The sequence below is a fragment of the Gracilinanus agilis genome, chromosome 2 (assembly GCF_016433145.1).
Source record: "Gracilinanus agilis isolate LMUSP501 chromosome 2, AgileGrace, whole genome shotgun sequence".
NCBI classification, from domain to species: domain Eukaryota; kingdom Metazoa; phylum Chordata; class Mammalia; order Didelphimorphia; family Didelphidae; genus Gracilinanus; species Gracilinanus agilis.
In genome coordinates this window covers 181,307,794-181,322,901 of record NC_058131.1, presented here as the reverse complement: position 1 = coordinate 181,322,901, position 15,108 = coordinate 181,307,794, and the positions used below count along the sequence as shown (strand labels likewise).

Here is a 15,108-nt window from a genome sequence, read left to right as displayed (position 1 = left end):
CTGAGCTCCTTCTGGCCTAGATTTGCAGTTTCTTTTGAGATTTGTTAATTTAGCTAAATCCTTTGACTCTCCCTACCCTACCTTATTCCTACCTTCATTTCCCCTTACCTGAATGTCTGAGAAGAGTGAAAAGGAGAGTGAATCTGAGAGTTAGTTCAAATCTGTGTTAATTTAGTCCTACTCTGGCAACAAATTATCTATTGAGTCTTTGTATCCATATTCCTAATCCCATTGGTTACAAAACCACCTTGAGAGCTGAGTTAAGGCAGGTCCTTTCTCAGTCTCACGTTCCTGCTTCCCTTCCCCCACCTGAGGTTTTTCTAAGTGGCTGTTAGGGCTACCTTATACCCTCTACCCTGCCAATCCATCCTAGAAACAATAAGCCCCTTTTGTATTTAAACAAGTCCTTTTGGCTGCTTCATTAGTTAATTAGTAAGAGAGGGAGGAGGAGAAAGAAGAATAACATACTCACTGGAGATTGAGAGAAACTGAGGGTATCCATTTTGGAGGAAGTGTAACTTCAATACTAGTCCCTTCCTGTGAAACTGACTAAAGCCTGAAGTCAGTTTCCAGCTGTCTTGGCTGACTCTAACTTGGCTCTGTAAAGTGTCCTTTTACTTGAAGGGATCAGTCTATTTCCCTGCTGATGTTTGCCTGCCTAGATTAATTCATCCTCTCCCTTGCAACCCTTGTTACCTCAGTGTTATATTCCCTAAACTCAGACATTCCCTTATTTCTCCTACCACCTCAACTGCCAACCTTCATCATTATACCTGCCTCATCCATTATATTGCCTTAATTTCCCTACTACCTAGTCTATTCCCTTGGTTACTTACAGCCTTGGGTCCCTTACCTTGCCTTATTCCTTGTTTCTATCAGTGATTACTTCTAGCTTCAGCCTCATATTACATCCTGCAGATTCTCATATTATCCCTTCTTCAATCCCCTTATTACATCTTAATAATTCCCCTATAACATAGCCTTGCCAATCTCTAGGGAACTTCAGAGACCATCTGGTCCAAACTGTAAATTAAAGAGAAGTTCCTCCATCCTCCATATAACATTCCCAACAAGGAGTCATCTGTCCTCTACTTGAGGGGCAGCTAGTTGGCACTGTAGTGCACAGTGTGCTGGACCTGAGATCAGTAAGTCCTCAGTTCACAGTTTGCTCAGGCACTTATTAACTGTGTGACCCTAGGCAAGTGATTCCTTTGTCACTCAGTTTCCTCATCTGTAAAATGGGGATGATGATAGCATTCACTTTACATGATTGTTTTATTGAAAATTAAATAAGATAATATTTGTGAAGCTCCAGGGTCTAGAGAATTTATTATCTATGAATCCAATTCCTGAGGCAATTCATTCTACTTTTGGCCAGTTCTAATTGTTAAAAAGGGTTTTGTTTGTTTGTTTGTTTGTTTTCACCCTTAAAGCAAGCAGAAATCTAACTTTCTGCAAATTCCTACTTCTGCATCTCATTCTACTTTCCAAAAACAAGTCACATTTAGTTAGGGCTTTAAGATTTAGAAAGGACTTTTAGCAGAATTCATCTAAACCCTCATATGTATAATAACCCTTTCGATGCTTCAAAACAGCTCCTATGTTTCCTGCCAAGTGCAATTCAGGAAAAAGAATCCTGGCTTTGAAATCAGAGATCGGTTCAAATCCTGCTTTCTCTACCTCTGTGCCTTTGGAAAAATTAATTAACCTCTAAGGGCCTCAGTTCCACATCTGGAAAATGAGGGTTAGAATAGATGGCTTCTAGGGTTCCTTAATATTAGTGTCTATGATGTTTATGTCTTGTATTCTCTAGATTAAATAGCTCCAATTGCTTATACTGATACTCACATGGCTTCTAGTCTTTACCAAGGTTCCTCTTCCTTCTCCTAATATGTATCTTCCTGTCCCCCTTTAGGAGTGGGAGGTCCCAACTTCTCTGATCAGGGCCAATAACTTTAGTATAACTCTCTATATGAAGTCCAGAAAGCCTCCTCCCCTGGACATAATACATACCCTTCCCTTACCCAGCTGCTACCTCTAAACTACCTAGTCCCAACATGTCCACTTCTGGGGCCTGTCCCCTTTCCCTGGGTCATGTATATAGGGTCTTCTTATCCCAAGGTGCCTGAAAGGTGTGGTTCCTCCTCCCAAATAAAGCCCTCAAATTTACTGTCCCATCACTCCTGCCTTTACTCCTAGGGTGCAGGAGACTCAAGTCAGCAGAAGGAGGCAGGAACATTGAAGGCGACTGGATCACAGAATGATGGGGCATGGCATACTACTAGTATGGGTGTACCCAAGTCTCTCTGGTTGCTCCTTTCTCAGTTCAAGCCTTTCACCTCTTTCGGCCTCAGTATCCCCAGGTTCTTGACTATAAGGACCTGACTTCCAATTTTACTTCTACTATCCTTTCTCACTAGCACTACAATCTTCCTCAATGCCTCTTGGGGTTAGGGAGGCATCATCCCTTCCTACCTTTCCAGTCTTCTTATATCTTAGCCTCCTCATACCCCATGTACTCTGTGATCCAAGAATCTTATACTTTTTGTTATTTCTTGCATATGATACCTTTATCTCTCAACTAGTGATTTCCCCCTGACTTCCTCCTCACCTCTGCTTCCTGGCTTCCTTCAAGTCTCAGCTAAAAGTCCATCTTCTACAAGAAGCCTTTTCTAATACATCTTAATATTTGTATTTTCCCTCTAATATAATCTACAATTTATTCTGTTTATGTTTTTTATGTATAGGCCTTTGCAAGTTGTCTCCCTGGCACACTGTGAGCATCTTGAGAGCAGGGATTGCTTTTGTTTTTCACCTTTCTTTAATCACAGATGCTTATCACAATTCCTGGAGCATAGTAGGTAGGTGCTTAATAAATGTATGCTTAATTGACTTGACTTTGAAGGGACCCTGAGCTGATGTAGGCTGCCAGCAGTGACAGGAGCTGCCTAGAGGAGGTTTCTGTGTTGGTTCTTGGAGGACAAGCCATGCTGAAGGCTGAGGGTTTCTCACTAGAAAGCTGACCACCAGAGGATAGTTTTTATTCTTTCTTTCCTTCTTTTTCTTTTTGATACCAAAGGAAATTTTTATCCCTTTGAGGGGAGAGGCACCAGGAGATGATATTTTTCTCTTTCTCTTTTCCCTTTTCTATTGACCAACAGTTCATAAAAGCATCTAAAATGACTTGGAGGGAAGTGGAACAAGACACACTAAGGATATCAACAATCACTCCCAGAACTTGCTCGTGTACTGAAGTATTCATCCAATCATGGAGGATGCTCTTTTAGATTGGATAGGGTAGAATAAAAATGAGTACAAAGACTGATGAGAAAGCATCTGACTGTCCTTCATAATTTCCAATCCTCTAATACCAGAGGACTGTAAGTATTTGTGTACCAGATTGTTGGGTGGCTGCAGAGTATCTCTGAGTAGCCATGGAAAATAAGACATTTGCCAGAGAGTGAGATGTCGCTGAATTGATTTTTTTAGAGTAATAAGGACCTTTGGAATACTAGGTTGGCGAGTTTGACCTTTATTCCTGGCAAAAATTCAGAAGGTATTTGTTTAATTAAGTTTATGAAGTGAAACGAGTTACCCAAATAATTCAGCTTGGACTCATTAAGAATAAACCAAAATAGTCTAATCGAATTTCATTTTAGAGGAGGACAGACTTGTTTGATGCAATTACTAATGAATAGGTCAGGAGTACTATAGATTTGGATTTGCCTAGATGTAAATATATTATTCAACAAATCTCTGCTCTCTGATCTTGGCTTTTTGTTCTTAAATGCCCATGCATTTACAAAGAGCGATTTGTGTGCTATTTCTTAAGTACAGTACCCTGGACAGAGGTACTGCTTGTTGGAGGCAAGAGAAAGGAACTGAGCAGGAGCTTTAGTGATTTTAAATAAATTAGATTATAGAATGACAAATTTAGAATTGGATGGTCCGTACAAAGTGCTTTAATAGAATCCATTTTTAGTGGAATTCCCACATTCATTTTACAAATAAAGAAAATGAGGCTGATAAAAGTTAAATGACCAAGGTAATTAGGTAATAAATAACACTGTTGGGATTTGAAAATGAGTTCCTCTGACTTTACATCCACCTTGAGATATACTGTCTATTCTCTAGGAAACTGAAACTTTGATAAACATCAGTGGGATGAAACAACATAAAAACAAAAAAATGATATTGCAGATATAATTTCTATGAATCTCTGCCCTTATAGATGGGATAGATGTGGGCTGGACAATGGTATATGTAGGTAGTTTTGAAATTGGTTTAAAAACTAAACCAGAATGGTGACTAATGAATGAATATAAACATGGAGGAATATTTTAAATGGGTGCCATGAGACACTGGCGTTGAGCCTGTTCTATCAATTATTTGCCTAAAGATGGCCTCTAATTTGTGACATGGAACTGGAGGAATAACTAATATTTTTGAAGATGATTGGGATAAAAAATATTGAAAGGATGGACAAAAAGGCAAATTCAATTAGGGTGAAATTTAAAAGGAATAAATGTGAAGTGTGATGTTTAGGTTCAAAATATAAACTGTAAGAATAAAATATAGGGGAGAAATAACTAGACGGAAGTTTATTTTAAAAGTCCCAGAGATTTTAACAGAATGAAGTTTAATGAGTCACTTGTATTATATAGAAGCTACAGAAAATTAAATGATCTTAGATTGCATTAATAAATGTGTAATCAGCAGGTTGGTGCAGTGGATAGAGTGGAACCTGGAATCAAGAAGATCTGAGATCAAATTTTTTCCAAGATACCTACTAGTTGTATGACCCTGGGCAAGTCACTTAACCTTTTTCTGCCTAATTTTCCCCATCTGTAAAATGAGGATAATAATAGCAACTATCTTACAGGGTAATTAAGAGGCTAAAATGTAATCATAATTATGATAAGTTTTTCAAACTTTAAAGCATTATATAAATGCTGGTTATTGTTATTGCTATTATTATTTCCAGAATGAGAGGTTAGAATTCTACTGGGCCCTGTCCTAAGACCACAACTAAAGTACTTATGTTCAACCCTGGGCAGCACAGTTTTTTACACATATTGACCAACTACAAACATGTCTCAAAGTTGTTTGTGAGAAATTATAGCATGTGAGGAACAGTGGAAGGAGTTAGGGATGTTCAGTCTAGAAAAGAGAAGCCTCATTGACAAATAAAATGATGGTCTTCAAATATTTAAACAGAAGTCATATGGCAGAAAACTTAGATTTTCTATATTTGACAACAGAGGTGAACACAATAGCCAAAGGGCAGATGTTACAGGGAAATAGATTTCACCTTAATAAAAGAAAGAGGTTAAGAATTACAGGCGTCCAAAAATGAAGTGTGCTGAATCCATAATGAATTCTTCATCACTCAAGGTCATAGAATCATAGATTCAGAGCCAGAAGGGCTATTAGAGGCCATTGGATACAATCTCCCTCATTTAGGTCTTCATAAACAGATGAGAGGACCATATATTAAGGAACTGTGTCCTTCAAGCAAGAGTTGGACCAAATGACCTGTAAAATCTTTCAGTGCTAAGATTTTTATAATTCTGCATTTAAAACTTGTAGGAAATGGGGACATCTAGGTAGTAGAGTGGATAGAGTACAGGCCTGGAGTCAGGGAGTCCTGGGTTCAAATCAGGCCTCAGATACTTCGTAGCTGTATGACTTTCAGTAAGTTAGCCCCGATTGCCTAGATCTTGCCCTTCTTCTCTCTTAGAGTTGATGCTAAGGATTTTTAAAAAACAACAAAAACCTTGTAGAAATGCCTCAGAAGCTTTCAATAGCTTCCTCCTAAGTACTGAGAAGATGTGATGAAATGACTCTCAAGAATTTTTAGACATTCCACATTCAGACTCTGGGCATTGAAATAAATCCACATATGTTTACCTCTTTGAGTATTGATGCTCTGTACCTAATTTAAGTGAATTCTGAGGACAGGAAACAGGCCTCACTTGGAAATCACAATCAATAGTAAATGAGTAGAATTTGCCTCCCTACAGTGGTAGAGGAGAAATTAGGTTGAAGATCCAATTAAGACCAATCCTTCTTAGAAGTTTGGCTTTCTCCAGTCTTATGGAAAGGGTGTTGGATCCTCTGAAACTCTTCTTTGACATACCCTTTAGGTATAATTCATGAGGGGATAAAAAGCATAGTAGCTTTAATATTTTTTAAGCTTGAGGAGTTCTTATAAAGTTATTAGTGTTACTCTCAACCATACATGAGTGGACTCTTTAACAGAGCAGTTTCTTGGCTACCAGAAACATCAGCTCCAGAAGAATAATTTGTTATTGTTTAGTCATTTCAGTCATGTCTAACTCGTCATGAGCTCATTTGGGATTTCCTTGGTATAGATACTGGAATGGTTTGCCATTTCCTTCTCCAGCTCATTTGACAGAGGCAAACAGGGTTAAGTAATTTGCCCAGGATCATATGTCTGAAGCCAGATTTGAAATCAGGAAGATGAGTCTTCCTGACTCTAAGCATGGCATTCTAACCACTGCACCACCTGGCTTTACATGGCATCATAGGTCATAATCAAATTAAAAAAAAAGTTTAAGACAGTGATGGGCAAACTTTTTAAAGAGGGGGCTAAAGGAAAGGAAATGCTCATCTGTCAGTCTGTTTCTAAGGCAACTCTTTTGAAGTTTCATTGTATTGTATCCTACTCATTGTATTCGTCAGATTAGGAATAATGTTGCCTGGCTTGATAGAACATTTCAGGGGGCTGTATCTGGCCCCCGGGCTGTAGGTTGCCCATCACTGGTTTAAGGTACTTTACTCACAACAACCCTGAGTTAGGTACTCTTATTATTCACACTTTACAAAGGAGTAAACTGAGGAAGACAGAGATTAAGATACTTGCCTATGGTTACACAGCTAGTAAGTGTCTGAGGCAGGGTTTTAACCAAGTTGTCCTGATACCAAATCCATCATTTTCTCCTTTCTAACCTCTGATTTCTCAGAAGTCAATAGAAGGAAATACAAGCATCAGAAGGCCTTCTTGGAAGAAGACCAAAAGTCTTAAGGATGAGAAAGATCAGGTATGGTCACATTCCACAAAAAGGAAACAGAATTACAAAGTGGGAATGGATTAGAATTCCATGTTGGCAAACCTATGGCACAAGTGCCTCTGTGTGCCCTAGGGGGCTGCTCTCCTCTTCCTTTCTACCATGCCTGAGGACATTTTTCAAATGCCCTGCTTCTCTACCCAGCAACCCAATGCAAGCACTTCCTCTCCTGTCTAGGGTAATGCAGGGGGCTCACAGGCAGCTCGAGGGAACAGTTTGGCCATTTTGTCTCTAAAAAGTTCACCTTCATTGGATTAGCTCTATCTACTAATTTTATACTTATTTGTAACCACATTCACATTTTTGCTCTTTTGGGGTGGGGGGGGGGAATTTCCAGCACTTGGCACAATATTTGTTATATAGTAGGTGATTAATAAAGCCTATTGACTAAATAATTCAATACTGATGATTTTATAACTGTTATAGGAGAATGAAAGAGGGGATGGTTGTAGGATAAGAGTCCCAGACCTTGTAACTTTGTATATACTGTTGTAGATCGTAAATTCTCATTGTTGCTCTTAATTGCTAGTAAACATTTTGAAAGATCCTCTTCATACTTTGATTTGTGAATGGAATAAGAAAATATCCACTTAGGCAGGGAAAATAGAGTGGTGGATATGAGATAAAAATGGAGATGGGTATAGAAGAGGGATTCATTTGCTCACAGTATGAATAGGAAAAGCCATAGCATTTATTCAGAGGGGGTTTGATGTGGTAGCTGTGTAAGGTGTTGTGTGTCTTTGGACCAGTTAACTAACCCAGACAGTGGACTAGGCTTTAGAAGGAAAGGATCTGGGTTTGGATATACCAGCTCTGCTATTTACTAATTTTGCACCCTGAGATAAGTCTTTTAACCTCCATGAGCCACAAGTTTCTAAAATGTAGGAACTTTAAGGCTCTCATTTGGGTAATATCAAGGATTGGATTTTTTTCAACTCTAGGTCTTGAGACTTTATATATGCTGAACTGAAAAGCAATAGATCAGGGCTTTAATCTAACTTAGCCATTTGCTAGGTATGTGACCATGGACAACTATACTGATTCTGGTCTCTGTTTCCCCATTTGTAAACTGATGTTCGGACTAGATCAGCTTCAGCAGCCTTTTATTAAAATGCCTTCTATTTACAGAGCACTGCACCAAGAACTTGAAGAGACAAAAAGATGGCCTCTAAGTCTTTTACCTCTATGATTCTTTTGTGATTATTCAGTCATTTCGGTTATGTCCAGTTGATCCCATTTGGAGTTTTCTTGGCAAAGATATTGGAGAGATTCACCATTTCCTTCTCCAGTTCATTTTAAAAATGAGGAAACTAAGGCAAACAGGGTTATTAAGTGACTTGCCCAAGGTCACACTACTAGTAAGTATCTGAGGCCAGATATGAACTTGGAAAGATGAATCTTCCTAACTTCAGGCCTGGCACTCTATCCATTGTGCTACCCAGCTGCCTCGTGGTTCTATAAGCCACAATTGATTTCGACATACAAAATTAAGAAAAAACACTACAGGAAGAACGCTTTAAAAAGAAATGATTTGATAAACATTGCTTTCAGTGGAAACACTAATTCCCTGGAAAGTAAATTAATGACTATGTTTACTTAATAGCAATTAGACTTTTAATAATCCTAGGGAACAGAATATTGCTTCCCCTTCCTTTGAATTTACTCATTTTTAACATAATCCCTTGCCTATTAACTCCTCAAATGTAAAACCAACAGGAGAAAAGGTAGAATTAAGATTTATCAGCTTTTAGGTATTTATTTTATTGTAACTTCCTTAAAAGTGTTTCATCATATTCAAAATGAAGATAATACCAATGTTACCTAGTTTACAACTTTTGTGGACCAAAAGAAATAACCAATGTGAAAACACTGAAAAAAGCATTATACTAATAGGTTTGAGACAACTAGGTGGCGCCATAATGGATAGAACACTGGGCTTGTAGTCAGGAGGATCCTAAATTCAAATTGGGTCTCAAAATCTTAAGCTGTGTGACCCTGGGCAAGTCATTTAACCTCTGTTGGCTTCAGTTTTCTCAACTGCAAAATGGGGATAATACATCTTAGGGTTATCGTGAGCATCAAATAAATCTCTTAGCACAATGCCTAGAACATAGAGCTGCTTTAAAATGCCCATACCCTTTCTTCTTTCCAACAGGAGAAGCAATTACATCTTTACAGCTAAGAAAAGCTTAAAGATGTGATCTAGAAGAAATGTTACATGATTTAGGTTCAGAGGACCTGAGTTTAAGACAAGGCATGTTCCCTATTTCACTTTGTGACTACGGTCAAATTTGTTTACTTCTCTCATCTTCAGTTCCAGCTATGAAGTTGTAATACTATTTGTACTGATTACTTCAAAGGATTATAGTGAGGGAATTACTTTGAAAGATTAAAGCATGGGGCAGCTAGGGAGTCCAGTGGATAGAGCGCAAGACCTGGAGCTGAGAGGACCTGGTTTCAAATCTAACCTCAGGTACTTTCTAGCTGCATGACGCTGGGCAAGACACTTAATACCCAATATCTACCCCTTAACATTCTTTTGTCTTAGAATTGATACTAAGATAGAAGACAAGAATTTTTTAAGGAAAAGATTATAGTATTACAGGTATGAACTATTATAATTATCATATAAATGTGAGTTATTATTAAAAGTCCACCCATTTATTATAGCAAGTCCCTTTAAGAAATACTTTCTGGTAGGAGAGTCCATGTATAAAATTTATTAATGAGCTGGTAAAGTTTTGGAATTTTTCACTGAATAGCAGAGACGTTTACAAACTGGCCTACATTTCATTAGCCAGGACAGTCAGTTGTTTGATTCTGAAATCCATGTGGACTTTGGCAAATAATGTCGTTGGACTATTATCCAGTTCAGAATCAACACTGCTTCCACTAGTAACTGAATCTCTTGGTGCCAGAACCTGAGAATAATGAAGCAAAGGCATGGTAAACCCACGGTTTCTAAAGACAATAAGAGTCCCACTAGCATGGCAAACCCAAATGGGTCAGAAATCTCTCTATCTGGATGGAATTCTACATTATGAGTGGAATTTGTCATTCTTATCTTCTCAGGGATCCAATGCATCTAATCTCCTTAAAAAATTTTAATGTATTCATTTATTTGCTTGTTACATTAAAATACCCAGGAAACTCCTTCCCTCCTTCCTCTCTCCCTAGCTAGAGAAGACATCATTTGACAAAAAATAATTACATATAAAACTATCGCTTATTTCTATTTATCAGTTCATTCTGTAGAGGTGGACATATTCAAGTTGTTCTTTGAACAATATTTCTATTACAGTATATAATGTTTTCTTAGTTCTGCATCTAACATTTTTAAGTATTTGTTGGTGATTAATGGGTTTTGTTGCTTTGCCAAACTCCTGCTGTGTGTGTGGATAGAGTGGGATGAACTTGAAAAACTTGGTTGAGGGTTGGGCAAGGGTGCAGGAGATGAGGGAATACTCGTCAGCATTCAGCCCCCAGGATTCCCACAGAATAAGCATCCATGAAGAAATCAAAATCAGATGAGATCTATAGGGCTGTATATAGATGGAAATGTCTTACTTAAAGAATTGGAGAAACATTGATTTGATGGAATCTTACAGTACATATTTTCTTTTTATTATTCTCTATCCTATAGAAGGTAGTTAAGTACAAGAGGAAAAAAACCCTCAACTAGGAATCAGAAGGCCCAGATTCTAAGCAAAGTGGTGTGAAAGAAGGGTATAGTGGAGAAAGTGCTATCCTGGGAAAAAAGAGACTTTAGCTCTAATAAGGAGGCCTGGGTTTCCATACGATCGTAATTTAGTTCTCTCACTTATCAAAGAGAAGTAATACCTATTCTCCTCTATACATGAGTATTATTGTGAAGATTAAAGAATCTCCAAGTTTGGGATTTATAAGATTATTCACTTACAAAAAGGGAAAATATGGAAACATGTTTTGTGTGATAATACATGTATAACCCAGATTGAATTGCTTGTCAACTCTGGGAAGCAGAGAGGGAAGAAGGGAGGGCAACAACATGACTTCTATAACTTTGGAAAACTTATGTGGAAATCTATTAAAATAAAATAAAGATAAAAAAATAAAGAATCCCTAAACTTCAGTCTTGGAAGGAACCTCAGAATTCTTTTAAATCAGCTCTGATCTGGACAGAAATTCCTCCTAAAACATCTTTGATAAGTAGTTATCTAGTCTTTGCAATAAAATGTCCAGGAATGGAGAACTCACTACCTATTAAAACAGCCCACTGTTTTTTGGAGTAACTCTAATTATTAGAAAAATTATCTTAACTTTTGGTTGAAATGCTTCCTTCTATGAATCCTACCCATAGTTTCTAGTGTTAACCTCTGGGGTCAAGCAGAAGTTTAGTCCTCTGTCCGTGTGATAACCCTCCATAAAATTCAGTATGGTTGTCATGTCTCTCTAATTCTTTTTTTCCTCCTAGCTAAGTTTTTCTTGATCCTTCTACTAATCCTCATGTGGCACCCAGTACTGAATAAAGTATACTAGATGTCATCAGACAAGGGCAAAATAAAGCAGGACTGTCATCTCCCTGGTTTTGGTAGACATTATGCCTCCTTTAATGTAGGCTAAGATTGCCTTATGGGCATCATCTAGGTGATAAAGTGAATAGAGTGCCAGAGCCTAGAGTTAGGAAGACATGAGTTCAAATCTATCCTCAAACATTTACTAGCTGTGTGATCCTGGCCTTAAACTTAAACTTAGCCTTGTTTGCCTCAGTTTCTTCAGCTGCCAAATGAACTAGAGAAGGGAATAGCAAACCTCTCCAGTACTTTTTCAAAAAGACTCCAAATGGAGTCATGAAGAGTTAGATATGACTGAAATGACTGAACAACAACAAAGATTGCCTTAGCTATGTTTTTGGGTGCCAAGTCACACTGTTGATTGCCATAAAGCTATTGGCCTATCTGGTATTTTTTTTAAAACCCTTACCTTCCGTCTTGGAGTCAGTACTGTGTATTGGCTCCAGGGCAGAAGAGTGGTAAGGGTAGGCAATGAGGGTCAAGTGACTTGCCCAGGGTCACACAGCTGGGAAGTGGCTGAGGCCAGATTTGAACCTAGGACCTCCCGTCTCTAGGCTTGGCTCTCAATCCACTGAGCTACCCAGCTGCCCCCCCCCATCTGGTATTTTTCACGTGAATTATTACTTAACTATGCTTTCCTGTCCCTTCTCATACTTTCTGAAGTTGGTTTTTGGGATACATGTATAGAAATGTACAGCTAAAAAGGCTTCAGGGATTGTCAAATAGCAGATACTTTGATACTTCAAGGATATGTGTTTTCAGCAGCATTGGTATACTTATATTCCTTCTACGGATGCAGATTGTCACCCCATATGCCTTAATTAGCGATTTTATTAGGAACCATGAGGAAAATGTCATCATCTCTGAAAAACCTAGTGATGAGCCTCTCTGTATTTGATTAGATTGGTTCTGGGATAATAGATACAGTCCACTGCTAAAGCCATACTTAAAAGTTTTTATACCTTGGTAGGACTTATTAAAACTTTTATTCCACTTAGACGTCAAATTGGGGGTCATCTCCATGCAATGATGAGATATCAGAGTAAGGCTTTAGGGGAAGTTAGTCTAAAATATATTAAAATGGAATGTTTCATACAAATATTGTTCATGCTTTCATTGATAATATATTTTAATATTGCCCTGTCAGTTGCATAAACATTTGATCTTTCAAAGTTTGTGGTCTTCAATGGTTCACAGCCACAAAGCATTACTAGGAAGCTATAGTTGATTTTTAAAAGTTTGTGTTTTTTTCCATCAGAGAACTATTTGGGACTACTGAGACTGCTGCACACATCTATATGTGATCCAACTCCCTCTTTTCCTTCTGTTCATTCTAAACTCAGATTTTTATCCAGTTTCACTTGCCTGTAACGCATATATACTGATGGACTAAAACAGTGGGTAACTCATCCAACTACACATCATAATCTAGGGAACATCCTTCATTTATCATTTGCTACTTACAGAAGCAAGATTTGACTCCATAAAGCAAAATGCAGCCATTTAAAAACATTTTATCTGCTGCCATCTGTTTTTTTAACTGACAGACCAAATTATAAATTCAATTTGGGGAGGATCATCTGTTGGTAAGGACTCAAACTAAATGAAAATAAGTAGACTAGCAAAAGTTGATTAATTTAAATATTGGTTAAGTACTTATTCTGTGTAGAACACTATGCTTGATTGATGCTGGGGGATATTCAAAGTTTAGATAGGAAACTGACTTTGCCCTCATGGACCTTCCAGTCTAGTAAGAGAATAAGACATAGATAATTATAATGCAAAATGTTATGTAGGTGATTAGAATGATGAAGAGTGGTGCTTGAGAGGTTGAGGAGGGCTGAATCTGTTGAAAAGGTTCATCAGAGGATGCCTTGTGGAAGCAGTGGTAGGTGTGTTGATCTTTAAGCGAATGAGTAGGAACAAACTAATACATATAAAATAAAAATCCGGACTTCAAATTAAAACAGAGACCTCACTAACTCACTAACAGAAACTGGATAAAAATCTGAGTTTAGAATGAACAGAAGGAAAAGAGGGAGTTGGATCACATATAGATGTGTGCAGCAGTCTCAGTAGTCCCAAATAGTTCAAATCAAAAGGTAGCAATCAATTTGCAAATCCTAATGCATCAAACCTCAAAGCTTGCCCTGGAAGAGATGGGCTTTGAAAATGGGCAAAGTTCTCACCTGTCTTCAGTTAGCCTCATTAGAATCGACCCTCTAGTAGAGAACACTATAAATGACATCCTCAGTTGAGGGCTGGAGAGGGAAGAAAAATATATTAGAAAAGACAGCAAGCATTCACAGTCTTCTTATTCTTTGCCTAATTCTTTATGCCAAGACTGCTCACACCAGGCAAAATTCATTATAAAGTTGTTAACCCAGATTACCACTAATGTTTGACCAATAGCAGATAAAATTGCTAAAAATTATTGACTACAGAGAAAACAAAACATCGAGACTCATCTTGGTTTTTGGATACATGTTACTATATGAAAACTTAACACAGAAGCATTCACTTCAAAAGAGAAAAAATATTTTTTCTATGACAATGGATGACTACTTAGTAAGGATATTTTAGAAGATTCCTGCATCATGGAGGAAGTTGGAATAGATGACAGCTAAGTGTCCAGGTTTACTGAAGTGGTTACATAGTGAAGTAAGGAAGTAAGGTGGCTAGCATGTGGTCATCTTTTTAAAAATTTTTAAATTAATTTAAAATTTTTAAATAATTTAAAATTTTTAAAAATTCATTTTTTCTTTATTCAAAAAGTTTTTATTTTCCCAGTTATATATAATAACAATTTTCAACATAGGCTTTTTGTGTGCTGCCATCTTAAAGGGGCAATGTCTTAAGACTGACATGTATAGGTCAGATCATCCTTTCTCCTACAATTACTTAATCTATATGCTGTCTATCCTCTTCCTCATCCTTCCACTTTATTGGCATAGCCTCTTAAATCTTTGACCTCAACACATCATTCTGATCAGATTTTAAACTTTGCCTTCTAGATGTGATCTCTTTCTTGACCTTATTATTGACACATATCATCAAATGTTTCAGCTCCATTTCTGAAAGAATATGAGATTCAACACTAAGGCTCAATTCAATTTCCTTGAGAGGCAACATCACAGAGTGGAAAGAACTCTTGGGTTCAAGTCAAAAGACACAGCATTGAATTCCAACTTTTCTACTTACTGTCTATATATTCTTGAGGCAATTACTTAATCCTTCTAAACCTTAGTTTAGAGACCCAAGGAATTTTAGAGGAGCATAGATTAGGTAATATCTAAGTTTCCTGACAGCTCTTAAATCACAGTCTATGTGATTTTTTGATTTATTTAATGTTTTAATTTTAAATTTAAATTTAATTTAAATTATTTAATTTAATTTTAAATTTAAATTTTAAATTTATTTAACTCAAAATATTTTTCAGACTATCAGAATTTTTTTTCATTTTC

At 37.3% G+C, this 15,108-nt stretch overlaps 1 protein-coding gene across 1 annotated transcript in view; it reads right to left on the bottom strand.

Annotated features, from left to right (window-relative positions):
* ANTXR1 (ANTXR cell adhesion molecule 1) overlaps positions 1 to 15,108 on the bottom strand; it is a 331,895-nt gene that overhangs the window by 272,531 nt on the left and 44,256 nt on the right. Inside the window, exon 3 of the mRNA XM_044660903.1 lies at positions 13,834 to 13,905. Within this exon, the coding sequence (XP_044516838.1) occupies positions 13,834 to 13,905 (72 nt within the window). The remainder of the gene's footprint in view (positions 1 to 13,833; positions 13,906 to 15,108) is intronic.